The following is an 18,440-nucleotide window of genomic DNA, read 5'->3' on the forward strand; positions in this document are numbered from 1 at the left end:
AAACCCCATGTGGATCAAAATTGCACTCAGGAATGGTTAAGGAAAGATGAGCTTAGACCGGAAGATGAGAGATTGATAGATGCAGCATAAGTATTATGATTTCATCTGCTAACTAGTCTCATTGTACCCTAACTGATGCCTCCCCACCAGCAGAGGTCTCCTTGAACATCTATTCTGTGCTATCCATATCTGTTCCTCACAGCTTATCCAACTCAACCTGTGGTGCAACCTTGGCAAGGCTGGAGACAAGGTCCTCGGTGAACCTTGTCTCCAGCCTTGCCAAGCTCTTTCTCCTTACCTGCACCACACCCAAGCCTCAGCCCTACATAACCGTGCTTCGATGTCTTCACATCCAGTCTGCCTTGGCTCCTTGCCCTGAACCCTTGCTTTGCCTTGCCTTGCCTTATGGCCATCTTGCCTTGCTTTGTGGCCATCTGGCCATCTCACTCCTGGCCTTGCCTTATGGTCATCCAGCCTCATTGCTCCTTGCCTTGCCTTGTGGCCTACCTAGGCCTTTTCTAGCTCTGTGGCCTGTCTAGGCTTTCCCTGCTCTACAACCTAACTAAGCCTCCTTAACCCAGTGTGCTTTTGGGCCTTTATGTTCAGTATTCCTTTTTTGTGTGTCCTGTCCTTGTCAGTCATGTCCTCGTCCTGTCTTGCCTGCACTCAAGCCTTAGTTCCAGTCTTTGCTTGCACTACACCCTCAGTTCCTAGTCCTTGCCTGCACTACACCCTCAGTTCCTAGTCCTTGCCTGCACTCAAGCCTCAGTTCCAATCCTTGCCTGCACTCAAGCCTCAGTGCCTAGTCCTTGCCTGAACTCAAGCCTCAGTTCCTAGTCCTTGACTGCACTCAAGCCTCAGTTCCAGTCTTTGCCTGCATTCAAGATGCAGTTCCAGTATCAACTCCTGCCCTTGCCAACACTCACCAAGATGTACCGGTACCACAGCCAAGCTCTACTGGCCCCCAGATCCCAAGGGCTCAACCTGTGGGGAAGTGGGCTGACTAGGTGAAGACTAGCCCTAGTCCTGATCTGCTGTCTCGTGGCACTCCCTGGAATGGTGTTCCCTCCGTCCAGGCCAGCCACCCGCAACAATAGGTTTGTGAATTATGTACAAGAGGATTCACAGCCAGCATAGAAAATAATAATAAACAAATAAATGCAGATTCTGTAAAACAGAACTGAAAATGCCTCATTGCTGGATATCAAGAAGGTCTGTGTACAGAAAGGCATAATAATGTGGCACAGCTCATCCACTGGAAATTGTGTAAACATTATACATCTGTGTACCAGAAAAGCACTAGGATCACAATCCTGAGTGAATTGTAGAAATGAAGAAGTTGTGAACACTTGGGACATTCCTATTCTAACAGATAAAAAGCCTGATACAAAAAATTGGTTATTGTGGTAATGGAGAAAAGCACAAGAACAAAATTTCTGATAAAAATGTCAGTAAGAAGAAACTATTCTGTAGATCAAATGGAGAGAGAGAAGATCCTCAGATATTGAGGGGTAGATTTTCAAAGGGTTACGAGCGTAGGTTACGCGTGTAACCCCCGAAAACCTACCCCAAACCCCCGCCGCGTACGCCGAGCCTATCCTGCAAAGGCTTGGCGGCACGCGCAAGCCCCGGGACGCGGGTTGTGGGCGTGTTGCGGCGGCGCATCATTCGGGGATGAGGCCGCTGGCGTGGTTCCAGCCCGGGAGCATTTTGGGGGCATGGCCGAGGCCTCCGAAACAGCTCCCGGGCTGGAGAATTGCGTTACTTTTAAAACAAAGGTAGGGGAGGGTTTAGATAGGGCTGGGGGGGTGGGTTAGGTAAGGGAAGAGAGAGTAAGGGGTGGGGGGTGGAGGGAATGGAGGCAGGCTGCGCGGCTCGGCGCGCGCAGGCTGCCAATTTTGGGCAGCCTTGCATGCGCGCCGGTCCCGGATTTTAAAGGATACGCGCGTATCTATTAAAATCCGGCGTACTTTTGTTTGCGCGGGCGTACTTTTATAAAATCTACCCCTAAATGATGCTATCAGAAACCAATAAAATGTGGCAAAAAGATACAGAAATAGTCCCAATTGTACTGGGTGCCACTGGCCACATTACAATGAACTTCCAAGCACAGTTAGACATATTGCCTATGCATATAACACCTTATGAACTCAAGAATGAAGCTATCTTTGGCAAAATGCAAGTATTAAGAAGGGCATTAGCAGTAAATCTGAGAGACTGAAATCATACTCAGCATATGCTGATTTATGAGTGATGTTTATTTATGTCAAGGTATGCACAAAATCAGCCTATTTGGAGACATTACCCCATGAGCCTAACTATTACAGGGAGGTCTGGAGCTGGACATCTTTTCAATGAAGGCAAGAGGCTACTTACTGCATCTGTAGCTGACAAGCCCACAGAGCATGAGAGTGCTCCATGAAGCTTCACTGCTGAGGACTTTCGCTTTTGCACTTTCTGTTTGTTGGCAGTTGGCAAATCCCATGTGTGTTCCTTGCATACTGTCTTCTGTTGCATAACAAAATTATATTTATGCTATGTTGTCTTATGCATATTCTACCATAGCTGTTTTACTGTTGCCTTTTGTGCTGTGTATAACATTTGCAACGGTGGTGAGAGATGATTTGTTATTACAAATGTTTTGTTTTGTAAATCATTGTTTTTACTGAGTGGATTTGGGTGTTGGGAGAAGGGACCTTCCTTACATATTACCCCATCCTTGAAAGGTGTTTGATGGTGAATAAGAAAGGAGAAGAATCAAAAGCATGGAGATGTGCAAGAGAGGGAAGGTTGCCTCCCCTGTCTGGTGCCTTGCCATCTCTCCCAATTCTCTTCATGTGTTTATAATTCTGCCACCTGCTTCATACTAAGCTGTTGTACTCTAGGCCCTACACCACATGACATTTGTTCTCTCCATTTTCCCACACCCTGTACTGGCCTCTCCTCCTTCCAGCCTTTGACAACAACTTCTTCCATCTCACACTGACCTAATGAGTTAGAAAGGGCTAATGCAAGATGTATAATTAGAACTGGCATCTGAAAGGGTGACAATCTTATCAACAATAGGTTGTCTTTTCAACATTCTCATCGGTGACAATGCAGAAGGATTATTGAGAAAAATTTTAAAAAACACACATGATTAACCAAAAAATATACACAATAATCAGAGACCTTCATTTTCATTTTATTTTACTTTTTCCCAGGGATTTAGCAGTGTTTATTATAAAAACAAAAATTATATTTACCTGGAAAAATGACAAGTAATTTTTCCATTTATTTCTCTTGTTTTTGTTCTTGTAATAAACACGGATAAATTCCTGAGTAAACTAGAATAAAAACTGAAAACAAAAGCCCCTTACCATAATTTAAAACAACATAAGCCTCATCTACCTTTCTAAGCACCCTGTCCCCATGCTAGACCATAACCCATCCAGAACTAGCAAATAAGGTCCAATCTTCATTTCTGAGCACACTGTTCTCTTACTGAAGCAAAAAACATTCAGAACTAAATCCTAAAAAATAGGGATGCATGCAGAATATATTTTTGGTTCAATTCATTAATTTGGTTTGTTTGCTCCATAGTTTGTTTTGATCATTTCAAATAAAAAAAAAAAAGTGTTTATTTGTGACATTCATTCTTTTCCCATAAAATTAAATGGGGGAAGCAATGTATCCTATTTTGGGCTCCAAAATTAGCATTTTCTTTTCAAACTTGCAGGCAGACATTAGCAGCAGAGGGAAGAGCACACAGAGTGTTATGAATAGCCCAAACCACCGTGACAGGATAAAATAGCCCAAAGAGAGGCATCTACATCCCACGGCATCATGAGAGGAGCAAAGCAGCATGCAGTGTGGCAAGAACATACATCTCTAAAAGAACTCCAGGTTTCTAAAAGAGGGACAAATGGCACCAACAACAGTAACATAAAGTCTCCAATCGCCAAAAGAGGAGATAAAACAGCACTAGCAGTAACATAAACACCCCCAAGGAACTATGAGAGGTGCAACAAGTATGTACAGCATGTGATTGCCATAGCAAGACCAATAATCAGTCAATTCTAGAAAGGCACTTGAAAAGAACTTTGAAGTCAGAAGGAGCAGAGGCAGAAGCATCCATAACCCAACAGCAGCGAGAGAGTTTCGAAGCAGCAGGAATACTAGTGTTTAAAAGTATAAACCATAGGCGCAGAGCAAGGCAGCAAGAAGAATATCAACACCCCAAAGAGTGGGTCAGTGTAGCCTCAAACAGAGGCATGAACACCTTGAGGCACCAAAAGAGGGACAGAGTGCATCAACAATAGTGATATGAGCATCACAAGGCACCTAAAGATGAGCATGAAGCATCCACAGTAGTGACGTGAAGACCCCAAGGCACAGTAAGGGGACAATGACATCAAAATCCCAAGGCATGGAGTGATAAGCGTGGCATCAAAACCCCAATGCATAGAGCAGAGGTGGCCAGCTCCAATCCTCGAAAGCCACAAACAGGCCATAATGAATATGCATGAGATGGATTTTAATACAATAGTGGCAGTGCATGCAAACTATTTCATCCATATTCATTGTGGATATCTTGAAAACCTGACCTGTTTGTGGCTCTCGAGGACTGGAGTTGGCCACCCCTGGCATAAAGTAAGGGGAATGGCAAACAGCACAGTGGCATAAAAACCCCAAGACATGAGGATAACTTTCAAACAACTCCGCACAACCCCATATACGCACAGCAGGGCCGGATTTAAGAATATGGAGCCCATAAGCAGAGGACCAGAAACAGGAGGTGTTGCCTCCAGAAATCAAATTGCTGCAGGAAATTTAGGTGTACTGATTGATTCCAGTTTATCAATGTCTTTCAATATTTCTGCTTTAGTTAAAAAATCATTCTTCAAACTACAATTACTCAAAAAGTTAAAACATCTTCTTTTTCCATCCGACTTCCGTTCAGTTGTGCAAGCATTAATCCTGTCAGGTCTGGATTATTGCATTGCTTCATACATGAGTCTTCTAGCATCTTCTATTCACCCTCTTCAACTTATTCAAAACTCAGCTGCACGTACAATTACAAACACCTCACGCAAAGAACACATCACTCCAGTTCTTCAATACCTTCATTGGCTTCCATTACAATGCCATATTCAAAACAAGGTGCTTTCTGTCATCCACAACCTAATCTACAATCCATCAACCATTTGGTTCTACTCTATCCTAAGACTCTACCAACCACCTCGCCAACTAAGATCAATGGATAAATGTATTCTCGAGGTCCCTACAATAAAAACAGCCAGATTAGACCTAACTCGTAAGCATGCTTTTTCAATAGCTGGTCCGATATTATGGAACTCTCTCCCTGACCATATCCGCCTTATTCCTAATTCCAAAGATTTCAAAAGAGCTCTCTAGATTCACCTTTGCACTCTTGCATACAGCATACCTAAAGTTTCTTAGCACTAACTTTTTTTTTAATGTTTACAATTATTTTATCCCTTATTGATCAAGTTTTTTTTAAGTTTTGTCAACATTGTCTATAATTATGTTTTAACTGTTATGTATGTTCTTTTGATTATTTGTAAACCACTTAGATCCACTATAAATTGTTTAGGCGGTATATTAGAATTTTTAAATAAATAAATACGTTTGTAGATACCTTCAAAATTTTGCACCCTACACATGTGCCTATGTTGCCCATGCCTAAATCCACCGTGACGCACATATATGGGTCTGTGCAGATTTACTATTATATCTTAGAATCTACGTGGGCATCTGCACAGCTTCTAAAACATACATATAAATGACCCCCAAAAGTAGACGCATACTTTTTAATTTTGAAAAACAAATATGCACATACTTTGAAAATTCGTACATACCCGGGAACTTGTATGTGCATATGTTTTTACATGCACGCACATGCACTTCCGGTTTTGCTGGGGTAGGCTCATTCCAAGATAGCTCCCCCAGCAAGTCAGCCTAATTTCACCACCAGTGTCATGCCAAGGCTGGCGTCCATGATGGTGGAGAATGAGGAAGAACTGATTCCCATATGGGTGGTCAGATGGAACAACAGAGTGCTGCGCCAAGCCTGGTGCAGCCTCCAGGCAACTTTTAATCATGGAGCTTCCTATTCCCGCAAGGTAAATACCAAGTGGAAAATATGGAGAATGGGATTTGGGGTAGTGTGGTTCAAGGGGTGGGAGGTTGGAGTGGATGTGGGTTGGGTAGTGAGGATGGCAGTGGGTGGGCCAGAGGGGATGGAGGTGGGGAGGTAGCGACTTGGAGGAATGGTGGGGATGATTGGAGTGCTAGATAGGGCGGTGGGTGGGAGGTAAGTACAGCCAAAGCCTTACAGCACATATAGTGCATAAAGGGACCACATTGATCCCATAAAACAGGCAAAAAGGTTGTTTTTTTTAATGAAACAACCTTGCAACTATAAGGGAACACAACTAGTTACAATGAACTAATAGCATTTTATTCCTACTTCTCCTCTATATATATTGACCTATAGAAGAAGGCCAGAGAGCTGCACCGCAAGGAGGGGGAGTGGTTCGACCAGCTGCACCCAAGCTGGAGGTGGCCCAAGGTAAGTTTACTAAATGCCCATCACAGAGAAGTCAACTTCCACAACATCCCTCCAACACCAACATTCCATTAGTATTAGATATCTCACATTGAATGTGACAGTTCCAGCGACCCACATACTGTTCCCCCAAGCTATTTGTATATAATTGTATTCTCCATGTTCATTATAAGTTTTATGTATATAACTGTATTCTCCCTGTTCATTATAAGTTTTTATCCAAGTTGCATTCACCCTGTTCTCTGTAAGACATTATAAATTATTCTTTTTTATATTGTCATTGTAATTGTTGAAATGTGAACCGAAGTGATTAGTAACACTGTTACCTGAACTGCGGTATATAAAACTGTTAAATAAATAAATAATAAATAAACATGCTCTGTCTATTTCCTGCTTCCATCACACAATCCACTATTGCCCTGCTGCTCAACAAGACCCTGTCTCTGCCATGAGCATCTAGCATCCTTCTTGTACATAGACATCCAACTGCATATACCCATTGATCCTGGTCTTCCCTGTCATGAAGCACTATATTTAATGGAGTATCAGGACAATATTAGAAGTAAGTAGAATGTTAGAACCAACTCCTAATATGCTTACAAGATATGTCACTGCCTCTCTTCCTTAAAGGACCCATTGCCTTGTGCCTGTATCATGGATGTTGATGGATTGGGATCCTAGCCATACTCCTACATATACCTCTTAGTCATTGGGCCAGCCTCTGAGGCCTTATCACTACTTTCCTGCATGCAGTAAAGGATACTGTAAAGAAGTCAATTTATTTCTTGGAACCTTCATTTGGCCTGGCAGCTACCTAGAACAGAAATAATCACTATCCATTGCCTCTAACTCTCCCATAAATGCTATGCTCTCTAACTGTATCACACCAGCTGATGGACTGACATACACTTTTATTTCTCTTCGCAGCTAGTACCGGCTGCGAAGAGGAGGAAGAAGCCCTTGAGCCCCCAACCCTTCCAGCTGGAGAAACAGCTGTGCCCACCACAAGGGAGCACCAGCCATCACCATCACCACCACCACATTTGGACCCTGCAGTGGCACAGCAGCCACTTGATGCTGCCCATCCATTGCTGGGCAAAGGAGGCAGGCAGATAGCTGGAGTCCCTCACCTAGAATCACTACAGCATCTATTGGCTGCAGAGGCAGGATCTGTGGCTGGAGCCCCATACTCTAGCTACCATAGGAATGGCTGTAGAGAGAATGAGGGAAGACATCCAGGTGGTAGGCTGACTTCAGGAGCCTGGTGGAGATGGCTAAGTGGCTCACCCAGGCTCAAGAGAGCTATACAGCATCTCTTGAGCTGATGAGCATGCGGCAATCACCTCAGCCACCAGTCCCCTAAGCCTATCAGAACCTTCACTTCTAAAGTTCCTGGGCCCTTTTAAATTAGGTAAATAGTTTGGTCCCTAGTTTCTTCTGGTGAAGGAGATAATGAAGGTTCAGCACATCTTATAGGGGAAGGAGTTATGGAGAGTGGGATCCTACCAGAAAGAGCAGACCTAGAAGAAAACTCAATGTGGACTTCAACAACAATAGGAGTTTGCAAGACCTGAGTCACAAATGGTGAAACCTCTGATGCCAGGTCAAGAAGAAACAGGCTAGGATGGGGGAAAAGAGGCCTGCAAGCCAAATTTATTTCACCCAAGTAGAACAGATGGTCCTCAGCACCATTTCAAAGGCTACTGTGAGAGGTGTGGAAAAGTTGGACACCTCACATCCTCAAGGCCAGCAAGGTGAGCTGCGTTTATAAGAAATGCATTCATAGAGTTTGTATATCATAATAATGTATATAACCATATATATTTTGTTGAAATATTCAATGGTGCTAAATGCAGATAGGGCCAGCTGTCAATAGCCACACCAAGTTTAGGTGAAAAATAATGTATAATATAAGCATTGCCACCCATGAGAATTCAGGTTTAGAAGTTAATGAGTAGTATGAAACTGTAGAATTTAGATTTTTTAGCTGTTCTCCATGTCTATAAAGAAAGTATAGTAGTAAAAAAGAGAACTTCTAAGATAGAGTGCATAGTGACAGTGTATACACTTTTCGCAGGGGAAGAGACTGGCCAAGAATCTGATGGTTCCAGAAGCGGTGGCCCAGAATGACATGCACAAGTACTGCCAGAAAGCCCGGAGGAAGACAGTGTGGAGGAAAAGGAGGAGTCAGCAAAGACCATGGCTGACAGAGAGGACAATGAGAGGGAAGTGCCAACAGATGCCGAATGCTGCTAGGCTTTGTTGGAGGAGGAGGAGAAGAAGCTGAGGGCCACCAACTCCTGATGTATTGTGGCATGCTGGAGATGAAGGGAAGGCCAGGCACTTTGAAAAGGACAGCCTCTCTGGTAGAGAAGATGAGGTGCCTTGCACTCCAGCGGAGTGCCATATGCTGCAATTAAATGAATGGCAGACCAGATCATGGGCCTAAGACAGGACATCCAGGGCCTGAACGAAGTGGTGCATGAGGAAATGCTGGGTGTCTGTGAGGAGGTACAGGATCTTGGCAGAGTGCTGCAGCAAGAACTCCAGGGCATGATCGCTGTCTGGAGGCAAATGCTGCAGCAGATGCCACCCTGCCAACTACAGTCTGTATCGAATACTCCATGGCAACCATCAGCCCTCTGGATGCTGCCTTCCCCTGCATTTGCAGCAGGACTGCCAGCACTCTGGATTGTTCCTCCACCTGCTATTCCGCTAGCCAGTTAGGAGGCTCCCCCAGAGGATCCACCACCAGCAGTAGCAGGACTTGTCCAAGGCAATATGATAGGGCCAAGAACAGTAACAGTGGCAGAATAAGACAGCAAGGTGCTAAACCAGAAAAGAGGTGGGGTGAGAGGAGATTTTTATTTGTTTTGTTTCTTTTAGGTTTTTTGGACAAAGATCCCCAGTATAATCAAGAGAGGAGCAGCATGGGAGGACCAGGCCAGGACTCAATAGTGATACAACAAAACAGCAAGGCGCTGAATCAGGAGAGAGGCAGGGTAGTGCAGCAGCAGCAGCAATAAGAGAGACCCATGCTGTTGATGGCCCATTCTGTGGGCATTGGTTCTCTGCAGCTGTACCCTCAGTGCTCCTGCTACTCACATAGGAATTCCTTGACACTCTACCTAGAGAAGTATATTTTAAGAAAGATAAACTTTTCCACTAACTTTGGTGCCTGGTGCATCCAGTTTTCCAATGGATATGTGGCCTTTTCTCTGGGCTCAGCAAGACAGCATGTGACTGATATTTGTGCTGGCACGACTTTATGGTGGATAAAGGTAGCAAAGAAAGTGGTAGTTGATAGCGTGCAGCTCCTACTAGTATTACTATATGGGATGCCAACTCTTTCTTCTGCTGCATCCCCACTGTCCCTCTGCCAATGGCTTCCCATTCCTGCAACTTAGCCAACAATATCTCCTTCCAGTAAAGTATATTATTGGACCAGCGGTCGATACTCCCTTTCTCCCAAGGGTCACACACAGTGTGACTAGCACAGTGTAACTAGCATATAAGAACCCTTTTGATTGAGGGGTTTCAGCCTATCTTGCTCCTGCTGCTGCAAGGAGTCCACAATCAGCAACACCTCTAGTGCCAGTACCTGTTCCTATTGGAAACCCTCTAACTTATTCTTCGAGATGTTAACTATGGAGATGACTTCACCCTGGGTGGCTTTTAAGAAACTGAGATCCTCCATGGCATTTATGAAGGGCTTCAAGACTCTGATCAGCTGTCATACATAGCCAGACACGATGCCCCAGGGAACATCAACACCTATCTCCATTTCCAGAGCCAAATCATGAAGGGCTGTCTCTTGCTTAACTAACCTCTGCAGCATTAGATAAGTGGAATTTCATTTGGTGCTTGCATCCTGAATGAACTGGCACAGAGAAATCCCCCCCATTGCTTCCTGTTTCTCACAGAGCTGCTGCCCACCTTCATGCTCTGGTGAAAATATCCTACTATTTTCCTGCACCTCTTCATCAGTTCTTTCAGAACTAAGCTGCTGTGATACTCCTTGGTCCCCAGGGCAATCTTTTCTGCCATGTGCAGCAAGGGTGTAAAGCAATGGATCCTCTCATAGTCCCCATATTCCACTGCCTTTTCATCTTTGTATCACTGTCATGAAAAGACCAGCAACAAGTCCTGTTGTTCCACTCTAATTGTCACCCCTCCATCATCTTCCTTATTCCTCCAAGATATTCACAGAGGTGTAGCTGATATACTTCACTTGAATGTGCAGCACAGCCCACCTGCACTCTTCCACCTCTCCCCCACTAGAGCAGTTGCCTGCACCTGCCTTGGTCAGCTGCTGTTAGTGTGCTTTCAGGGAAAGATAGGTATGTATAGCATTCTGGATGGTCCAGCTGCACCTGCATGCAAGTATGGCAGTGAATGTACAGAACAGGGATAACCTATCTGTTTTCTAGGTGACACTTTGTAATTAGGAGCTAAGGTGCAACAGCTGCTTAAATACCACATTCTCCATGATCTGTAAGAAATGGTCATCCAGGGTAATTATTTCCCCAATGCAGCTTGTCATCATCTATGATGCTGCCTTCCTCCTACTACAGGACAGTGATATGGTAAAATGTCCCATCCGCTCCATGGGTTGTGACAGGCAAGCAACCTCTGACTTGAGGTTGCTTGCCTGTCACTTTGCTGGAGGACAAGGCCAGAGGATCAGCTTGGGAGACTGGCTTCCCTTTTTCTTAGGTTTTTCTGTCACTGCCACTTTGACTGGTAGAGGGGATCCCCAGGCTACTACTGGTAGCTCCCTGAAAACCAGCACTAAGTATTCTCTTTATAACTGATGCTACATGCCACTGTTTGTAAGATGGCCCCTATCTTTATGCTACGGATGGCTTACAACAGTGAATATATTCAGCATAATACTGGTCCTCCCTATCTCAACACCTCAGTTGTCTTGCAGGAATTCCTCTTCATCTCTGCGGGCTTGGGTGCTGCTGTATGGCTGGGGCTGAGGGCAGGAAGAGAGGCAAAAGGCCAGGGGCATCGCTCACACTCTCCACTAGGGGTGCTCTAGTAACTAGTAACTAAACTACTCAAGTTCTTCTCAGTTACTAGAAGTCCATGACATGATTAAATTGAACTAGTACTTTATCCAAGTATCTGTTACTTAGGAAAAATTATTATGAGTTGGTTAATGTGAGGCTTGTTTAATTTTAGAGTTGCAGGTCTGCAAGCAATGTATTATGGGAGATTGTGAAGTTTGAATGCATATCAGAATCTACTGTGACACTGCTGTTGAGGATGCTGCTTCCACTGGAGATGTTGTGGAGGCAGTGTTCACAACCCCAGGGAAGGGGAGGAAGGGAATCATGGTCATTACTTAAAAGTGAAACCTAGTGGCCAGATTCAAGTATCATGATTGCCAGAGGACTGGTCAGTCCAGGACTGTCACTGTATTGACCATTGGGGATGTTTTGTCAAGGTTATCGATTAAAACCTAACAACAGAAGCCCTAATTATATGCTGAAAACAACAAAGGGACTACCTTTCACCGTGGAAGATTTTATTAGAGATGCCCTCTAGATGCATCTCTAATAAAATCTTCCACGGTGTAAGGTAGTCCCTTTGTTGTTTTTTGCGTTGGCTACGTGGGACCGCCTTCCGATTTGTTTTATTGGACCTTCCCTAATTATATGCTGTACATAATTTGCAATGTATCAGTATTCCTTTGTAATCATGAAATTTTATGCTTTTCTTTGAAGGAATCTTTAAAGCAAAAACTTGAAAAATTGGCAGAGGAAAACTGTTCTTTAATTTGCAAAATACAACAGATGGAAGCGGTTGCAATTTCTAATTCTTCTATCACTGGAAATCAAACACTGTCTCCCGGTATGTTCCTAACTTCTATTAATCAGATGGTCTTTTTAAGTATATTTCTAATTTCATTTCATCCCTACATATCAAACAGCATCTCCAAGTATGTTAATTTGTATCTTTACTAATAAAAATGGCAATTTTCAAAGCCATATATATAGGGATAATGTGTTTTGCCCACATAAATTTGTCTAAAATGTGCCTTTCCTCAGTGCAGCTAAAAGTAATTGTGTTCCTGGGAGCATGGTTAGATCAGAGGAGGAAGAGGATTCACACAGATTGCATTTTTAATTCTGTGCATGCATTTTCACAGCAAAATTATACTCCCACAAATCAGGTACAAATGTCAGTCGCAAGTACCTGCACATACTTTTGCTTTTTAAACTGTTGAAAAATGTAAAGGTTAAAAGTCCCTGCAAACTGTGTCCCAATGCAGATAGTTTGAAAATTGCCTCAAAACATTCTCTTGCAATATGTCGGGTAGATACAGTAGTGCTTCTCGTAAACTATAGCGAGGGTCAGCCTAACTTTACGCAAGCGGGGAACCCGCTGCAGCCTCCTTCTAGGGTCAATGACGTGCATGAAAACCTTGGAGTTTTTTAAATATCTCTATCATATCTCCACTATCCTGCTTTTCCTCTAGGATATGTATGTTTAGATCTTTATGTCTGTCCTATATGCTTTAGAAAAAAGACCACTGACCATTTTATTAGTAACCCTCTGGACCAACTCCAACCGGTTCATATCCTTTTAAAGATGTGGTCTCCAGAACTGTACACAGTATTCCAAATAAGGTCTTACCAGGGACTTATATAGGGGCAATATCACCTTCTTTTTCTGCTGACCATTCCTCTCTCTGTTTAGCCAAGCATCTTTCTGACTTTTGCCATCACTTTATCTACCTGTCTGGCCATCTAGAGATGATTAATATGATTCCCTAGATCCTGCTCTCGTTTCATGCTTGAATAATTTCATCCCCCCCCCACCCCAGACACACCCACACTGTACCACTCCCTTGGGGTTTTACCACTACACTTTGTTGCCTCCCACTCAATCAGTTTCTAACCTAGTCATTCACTTTAGGGCCCATACCAAGGGCACTCATTTATTTATAAGCTGCTCTGGCGGAAGCACATCAAAGGTTTTACTAAAATCCAAGAACACTACATCTTATGCTCTCTCTGATCCAACAATCTTGTCACCCAAAAAAATTGATCTGATTCATCTGACAAGAACTACCTCTGGTAAAACCGCACTCTCAGATCTTGTAACCCATTGGATTCCAGAAACTGCCTTATACTCAGTTATAGCAACAATTCTATTAATTTGCTTACCACAGAGGTCAGATTAATTGGCCTGTAGTTCTAGCATCCTCCTTATTTGCACTTTTGTGAATAGGAACCATATCCATCTGTCTCCAGTCCTGCAGAACTATTCCCAACTCTAACAAAGCATCGAAAAAGTCAACTAGTAGATCTGCCAAAACTCTCTTTCTCTTAATACCCTCAGATGTATCCAGTCCAACCCCATCATTTTATCTAACAATTTTAGCTAATTCCTTACAAACTCACTTTTTTGAAAATCCATTGAGGTTTACCTCACTTCCAATCCTTTTTGTTTTGTAAGAAGAAATTGCCTTATCAACTGACTCAGATTGTGGAATAAAGCAAAAATGAGAAGTAATGGAGAGAATGCAAGGGTCAATAGCCTGAAGATATTGGTAGTGACTGGATGAGTCTGTGAGGGAGGGTGGTTAAGTGTGTATTTTATCAGATGATAATCTGTGTGAGGTGGAGGTGTCTGAGAGAGAGTAGTTGGAAGAAAGGCTAATCACCAGTCTAGTGAGTAAAGGCAGTAGAGCAGAGTTAGAGGTCAAATGAGGAGGTTAGGGCAAGGATCTTTGAGGCTTAAGAGTCAGAAGAGTCATCAGCCTGGAGGTTAAAGTCCCCAAAAATGAAGGAAGGGGATGATGATTCCATGAAGAAAGAAAGCCAGGAGCTGAAGTCACTGAAAAGGGAGGAGGGATATTTATCAGGGAGTTGATAAATGACTGCTAACCAAAGAGGTAGTGAAGTGAATAAATGGATGATTGAGCCTCAGATGAAAAAAGGAGTGATATTGAGGTGGAGGAAGGGATTGAAACCTACAGGAGGGAGAGAGCAGCAGCCCAAGATCACCACCACAGCCTATCATGCAAAGTATATGTGACAAAAGATAACCACCATAACAGAGAGCTTTAACTGAAGCAGTCTTCAGGGAACAACCAGTTCTCAGTCAGAGTGAGAAGATGAAGTGTATGAAAGTTAAAGTGTTCATGAATGTAGGCAAACATTTGGAAATAGAGCAGAGAATATCAGAAAGGGAGTATACAGGGAAGGCCTAGAGAGAAGATTGGAGGAGTAATGGTTCGACATGCACAGTTGGGATGAGAGTTGCCTTGGAGGGTCAGGAATGGGATTGATATCCCCAGCCGAGAGGAAGAGGAGGAGCAGGAGAATACAGAGAAAAGAGGTGGAGGTATGACAACAATGATGAGGATGTTATGTTCTCAGAGAGAGAGGAAATGGCTGGATAAGAGAAAGAAAACTTTGAATATCAAAAGCAGAGAACAGGGCTGAAGACAGAATGTCTGATGAGGAGAAGAATATAGAAAACAGGTACAGTGGACTTAATGTTACTAGTAACTTGCAACAGAGAATAAGATTGGAGAAGAGTGGCATCAGGAAGAGTAGGTGTAGTGGAAATATAAGAAACAAGAAAGGGGAAAACGTCTACTGATTTGAGGTAATGAGAACATAAGATATGCAATGCTGGGTCAGACCCAGGTCCATTGAGCTCGGTATCCTGTCTCAACAGTAGCCAGTTTGGGTCACAAATACCGAACAGATCCCAAAAAATAAATCTATTTCTTGTTGCTTACTGCCAGATATAAGCAATGGCTTTCCAAAGCTGCCTGGTTAATAATCGTTAATGGACTTTCCCTTTAGGAACTTGTCCAAATCTTTTATAAACCTCGCTATATTAGCTACCTTGACCAAGTCTTCTGGCAACATATTCCACAGCTTGATGACTGTCCGCTGAGTGAAGAAATACTTTCTATGATTTGTTTTAAATCTGCTAGTTCGTTTCATTTAGTGTCTCCTCCTTTTAGTATTATTTACTCATGCCACCCTACTATCATCTCCTCTCTCAGTTATTTTCCAAGCTGAAGAGCCCCTAACATGTTAGCCTTTCTTCATAAAGGAGCCATTTCTTCCCCTTTATCATTTTTTAAATCAAATTTTATTGAACCAACAGTTTCAAACATATCCAATCTGAATGAAACTCAAAACCAATTTCATTCTGAAGTAGAACAAACAAAATACATAATTTGGTTCCAAAGTTTTCAAATTAGTACCCCCTCCCCACCCTCCAAACCACTCTCCTCAGCACAATCCAATTAAACAAAACACAACAACAAAAGAAATGAATATTCAAATCCCTTAATCATTTTTGTCATCCTCCTCTGCATCTTTTCTAGTTCTGTTATATCTTCTTTTCAGATGGAGTAACCAGAATTTCACACATTACTCAAGGTGTGGTGAATCATGAATCAATACACGAGTCATATGATACACGCAATTTTATTCTCTATTCCTTTCCAAATAATTCCTAACATTCTATTTGGTTTTCTGGGGACTTTTTTTTGCTACCACTGCACACTGAGCTGAGGATTTCAATTGGTTGTCCACACTGACTCTGATGTCCTTTTCCTGGGTGGTGAATCCTAATCAGAAATCCAGCATTGTGTACCTATAGTTGGAAGTATTTTTCCTTATGTGCATCATTTTGCACTTGTTCACATTAAATTTCATCTGCCTCTTAGATACCCAATCTCCTAATCTCTCAAGTTCCTTCTGCAATTCTTCAAAATCTTCTGTGGTTTTAACGACTTTGGATAATTTTGTGTCATCTGCAAATTTGATTACCTCAATCATTGTTCTCTTTTCCAGATCATTTATGAATATGTTTGTTACAGGTCACTGCCTATACATCCCGCTAACATTTTTCTGGAAAACACTGCTCAGAACCAGCCACTTGCAGTAAACACAGCTTTATTTTATTCCAGACACCAATGTTCACTTCATACATGTAACTTTCTGTCCCTTTCTTGACAAATTAGGACTTCCCCACTAAGATACTTTGGTGGATAATTGTAGGCTAGCCCAGTTTCCTAGGACCATACAGAGCCTACTTCGAAACTGTACTTGTTGCAGATTTCAGATCCCTAACCGATGGCTCGCGGCATCTATGCATCTGGGTCTAGGTAAGCTCTCCTTCCTGGCTCCCTATTTCCCTGTCTACCTGAAACACAGTGTTCCCTGGCTTAAAACCACACTGATTCAATGTGCCAGCCTTTCTAATCAGCTCAGCTGTCTCTCCAATTAACATCACACCTTTCCCTAGCTGCTGGCTAAGTTCTAATTCATTCTCTGCCAAGGATTTCAGAACTACATTTCCCAGTAGTCTTGTGTTTCCTGTTCCTTCTGGATTTCCAGTTCCCTAGCCAACTGGTTTACTTTTTCTTTCCCCTTTGAAGCAGTGTTCTCCCTTGACCTTCCTTCAGAACTTTCTCTGCCTTCTGGCGCCTCTAACTGTCTCGTCTCTCTAAGCTGCTTCAAAATGTGTGAAGCTCCCACTTCATCACAATTTTAAACAGCACAGGTCCTAGAGGGCACTCCACTATTGATCTTTCTTCATTTGGAAAACTGAACATTTAGTCTTACTCTCCATTTCCTAACTTTTACCAATCCATCTAGAATACTACCTCCTATCCCATGACTTTTTAATTTCCTAAAGAAACTGCTATGGTGCTTGCCTTCTAGCCATCTGGTGGAAGCCAAAGTGGGTTGTAGTGTCCTCTGGAGAGCACCCAGGCATTGAGGAAAAGTATGCAGATATATTGCAGCCACCCCAGTCCCTGGCTGTCTGTTCAAAGAGTGTGGGGTAGCAGCAGCCCAGGCGCAAGATGGTTTATAGTAACTTCCAAAGATGACCACCAGAGCAGCTAGGAAAAGTATACAGATGCACTGCAACTTCCCCAATACCTGGCCGGCTGACTAAGGATCCCAAGCTGGGTTGTAGTGACTTCCAAAGTCGGCCATGGAAGCAGCTGGGAAAGATATGCAGATATACTGCATCCTCAAACTACTTGCATTGTTACCTCCTCTGATCCCACCTCTGGAAATTCCTTCACACAATGCAAGTAAAGCTACGTGCATTGTTCCATAATGCGCATACTATTAGCTGTGTAGAGGATAGTAATTTCCAAAAATCTCTTATTCCTGGTTAAATCACTTTTGAAAATAGCCCTTCCCATGCTTTTCCATGTCCAGAGTTATCTGGACCAATTCCCATTGTTAATCATCTTTATTTATGAACTGTAGCATCCCTATATCTGTTCTATTCCATAGATAAGCTGTAACTCCATGCATTCTTGTCTTTTTCTATACTAGAGCTCTAGTTTCTCTTATTTCTATTCTTACCTACAGGTCAATGTCAGCATTAACTGTTCCTGCCCTTATCCACAGATACCAATAACACTCTCCATGACTCTTCTTCTGCATAAACTGCAACATTTCACATTCCTGTTCTCTGCTGACAAACTGTAACATTCACTATTCCTGTATTTCTTTGTAGATGACCTGAGGCATAAGAATGAGCAGTTGCATCTTCAGGTCGAATACTTAACTCAACAATTGAAACAATACAAGAGATTACAGGATACCATGAGCCTTTTACAAGACAGTCAAAGGTAGGTACACAAACCTCTATGTAATAATCATTTGCATATCAACAGGTATATTTCTTTTTTGAAGTATTTATACCATAAGTTAAACAAGCAATCTCGCTAAATGAAACACTGGGTATGAATCCCCAAAAGTAATTTGTTTCACAAAATTTCTGCTAATATGTTTTGAAATGTTATCATAGTTACATAGCAAATAACTACAGATAGAAGCCAAAGTAAGAAGCAATATGA

General features: G+C 42.7%; 1 protein-coding gene across 3 annotated transcripts in view; it reads left to right on the forward strand.

Annotated features, from left to right (window-relative positions):
- Positions 1-18,440, forward strand: part of LRRC36 (leucine rich repeat containing 36) — a 287,868-nt gene that overhangs the window by 245,804 nt on the left and 23,624 nt on the right. For all 3 annotated transcript variants that reach the window (XM_029608785.1, XM_029608787.1, XM_029608786.1), the window contains 2 exons: positions 12,307-12,433; positions 18,098-18,212. In XM_029608785.1, coding sequence (XP_029464645.1) covers positions 12,307-12,433; positions 18,098-18,212 — 242 coding nt within the window. The remainder of the gene's footprint in view (positions 1-12,306; positions 12,434-18,097; positions 18,213-18,440) is intronic.

This window comes from Rhinatrema bivittatum, chromosome 7, assembly GCF_901001135.1.
Source record: "Rhinatrema bivittatum chromosome 7, aRhiBiv1.1, whole genome shotgun sequence".
Classification (NCBI taxonomy): domain Eukaryota; kingdom Metazoa; phylum Chordata; class Amphibia; order Gymnophiona; family Rhinatrematidae; genus Rhinatrema; species Rhinatrema bivittatum.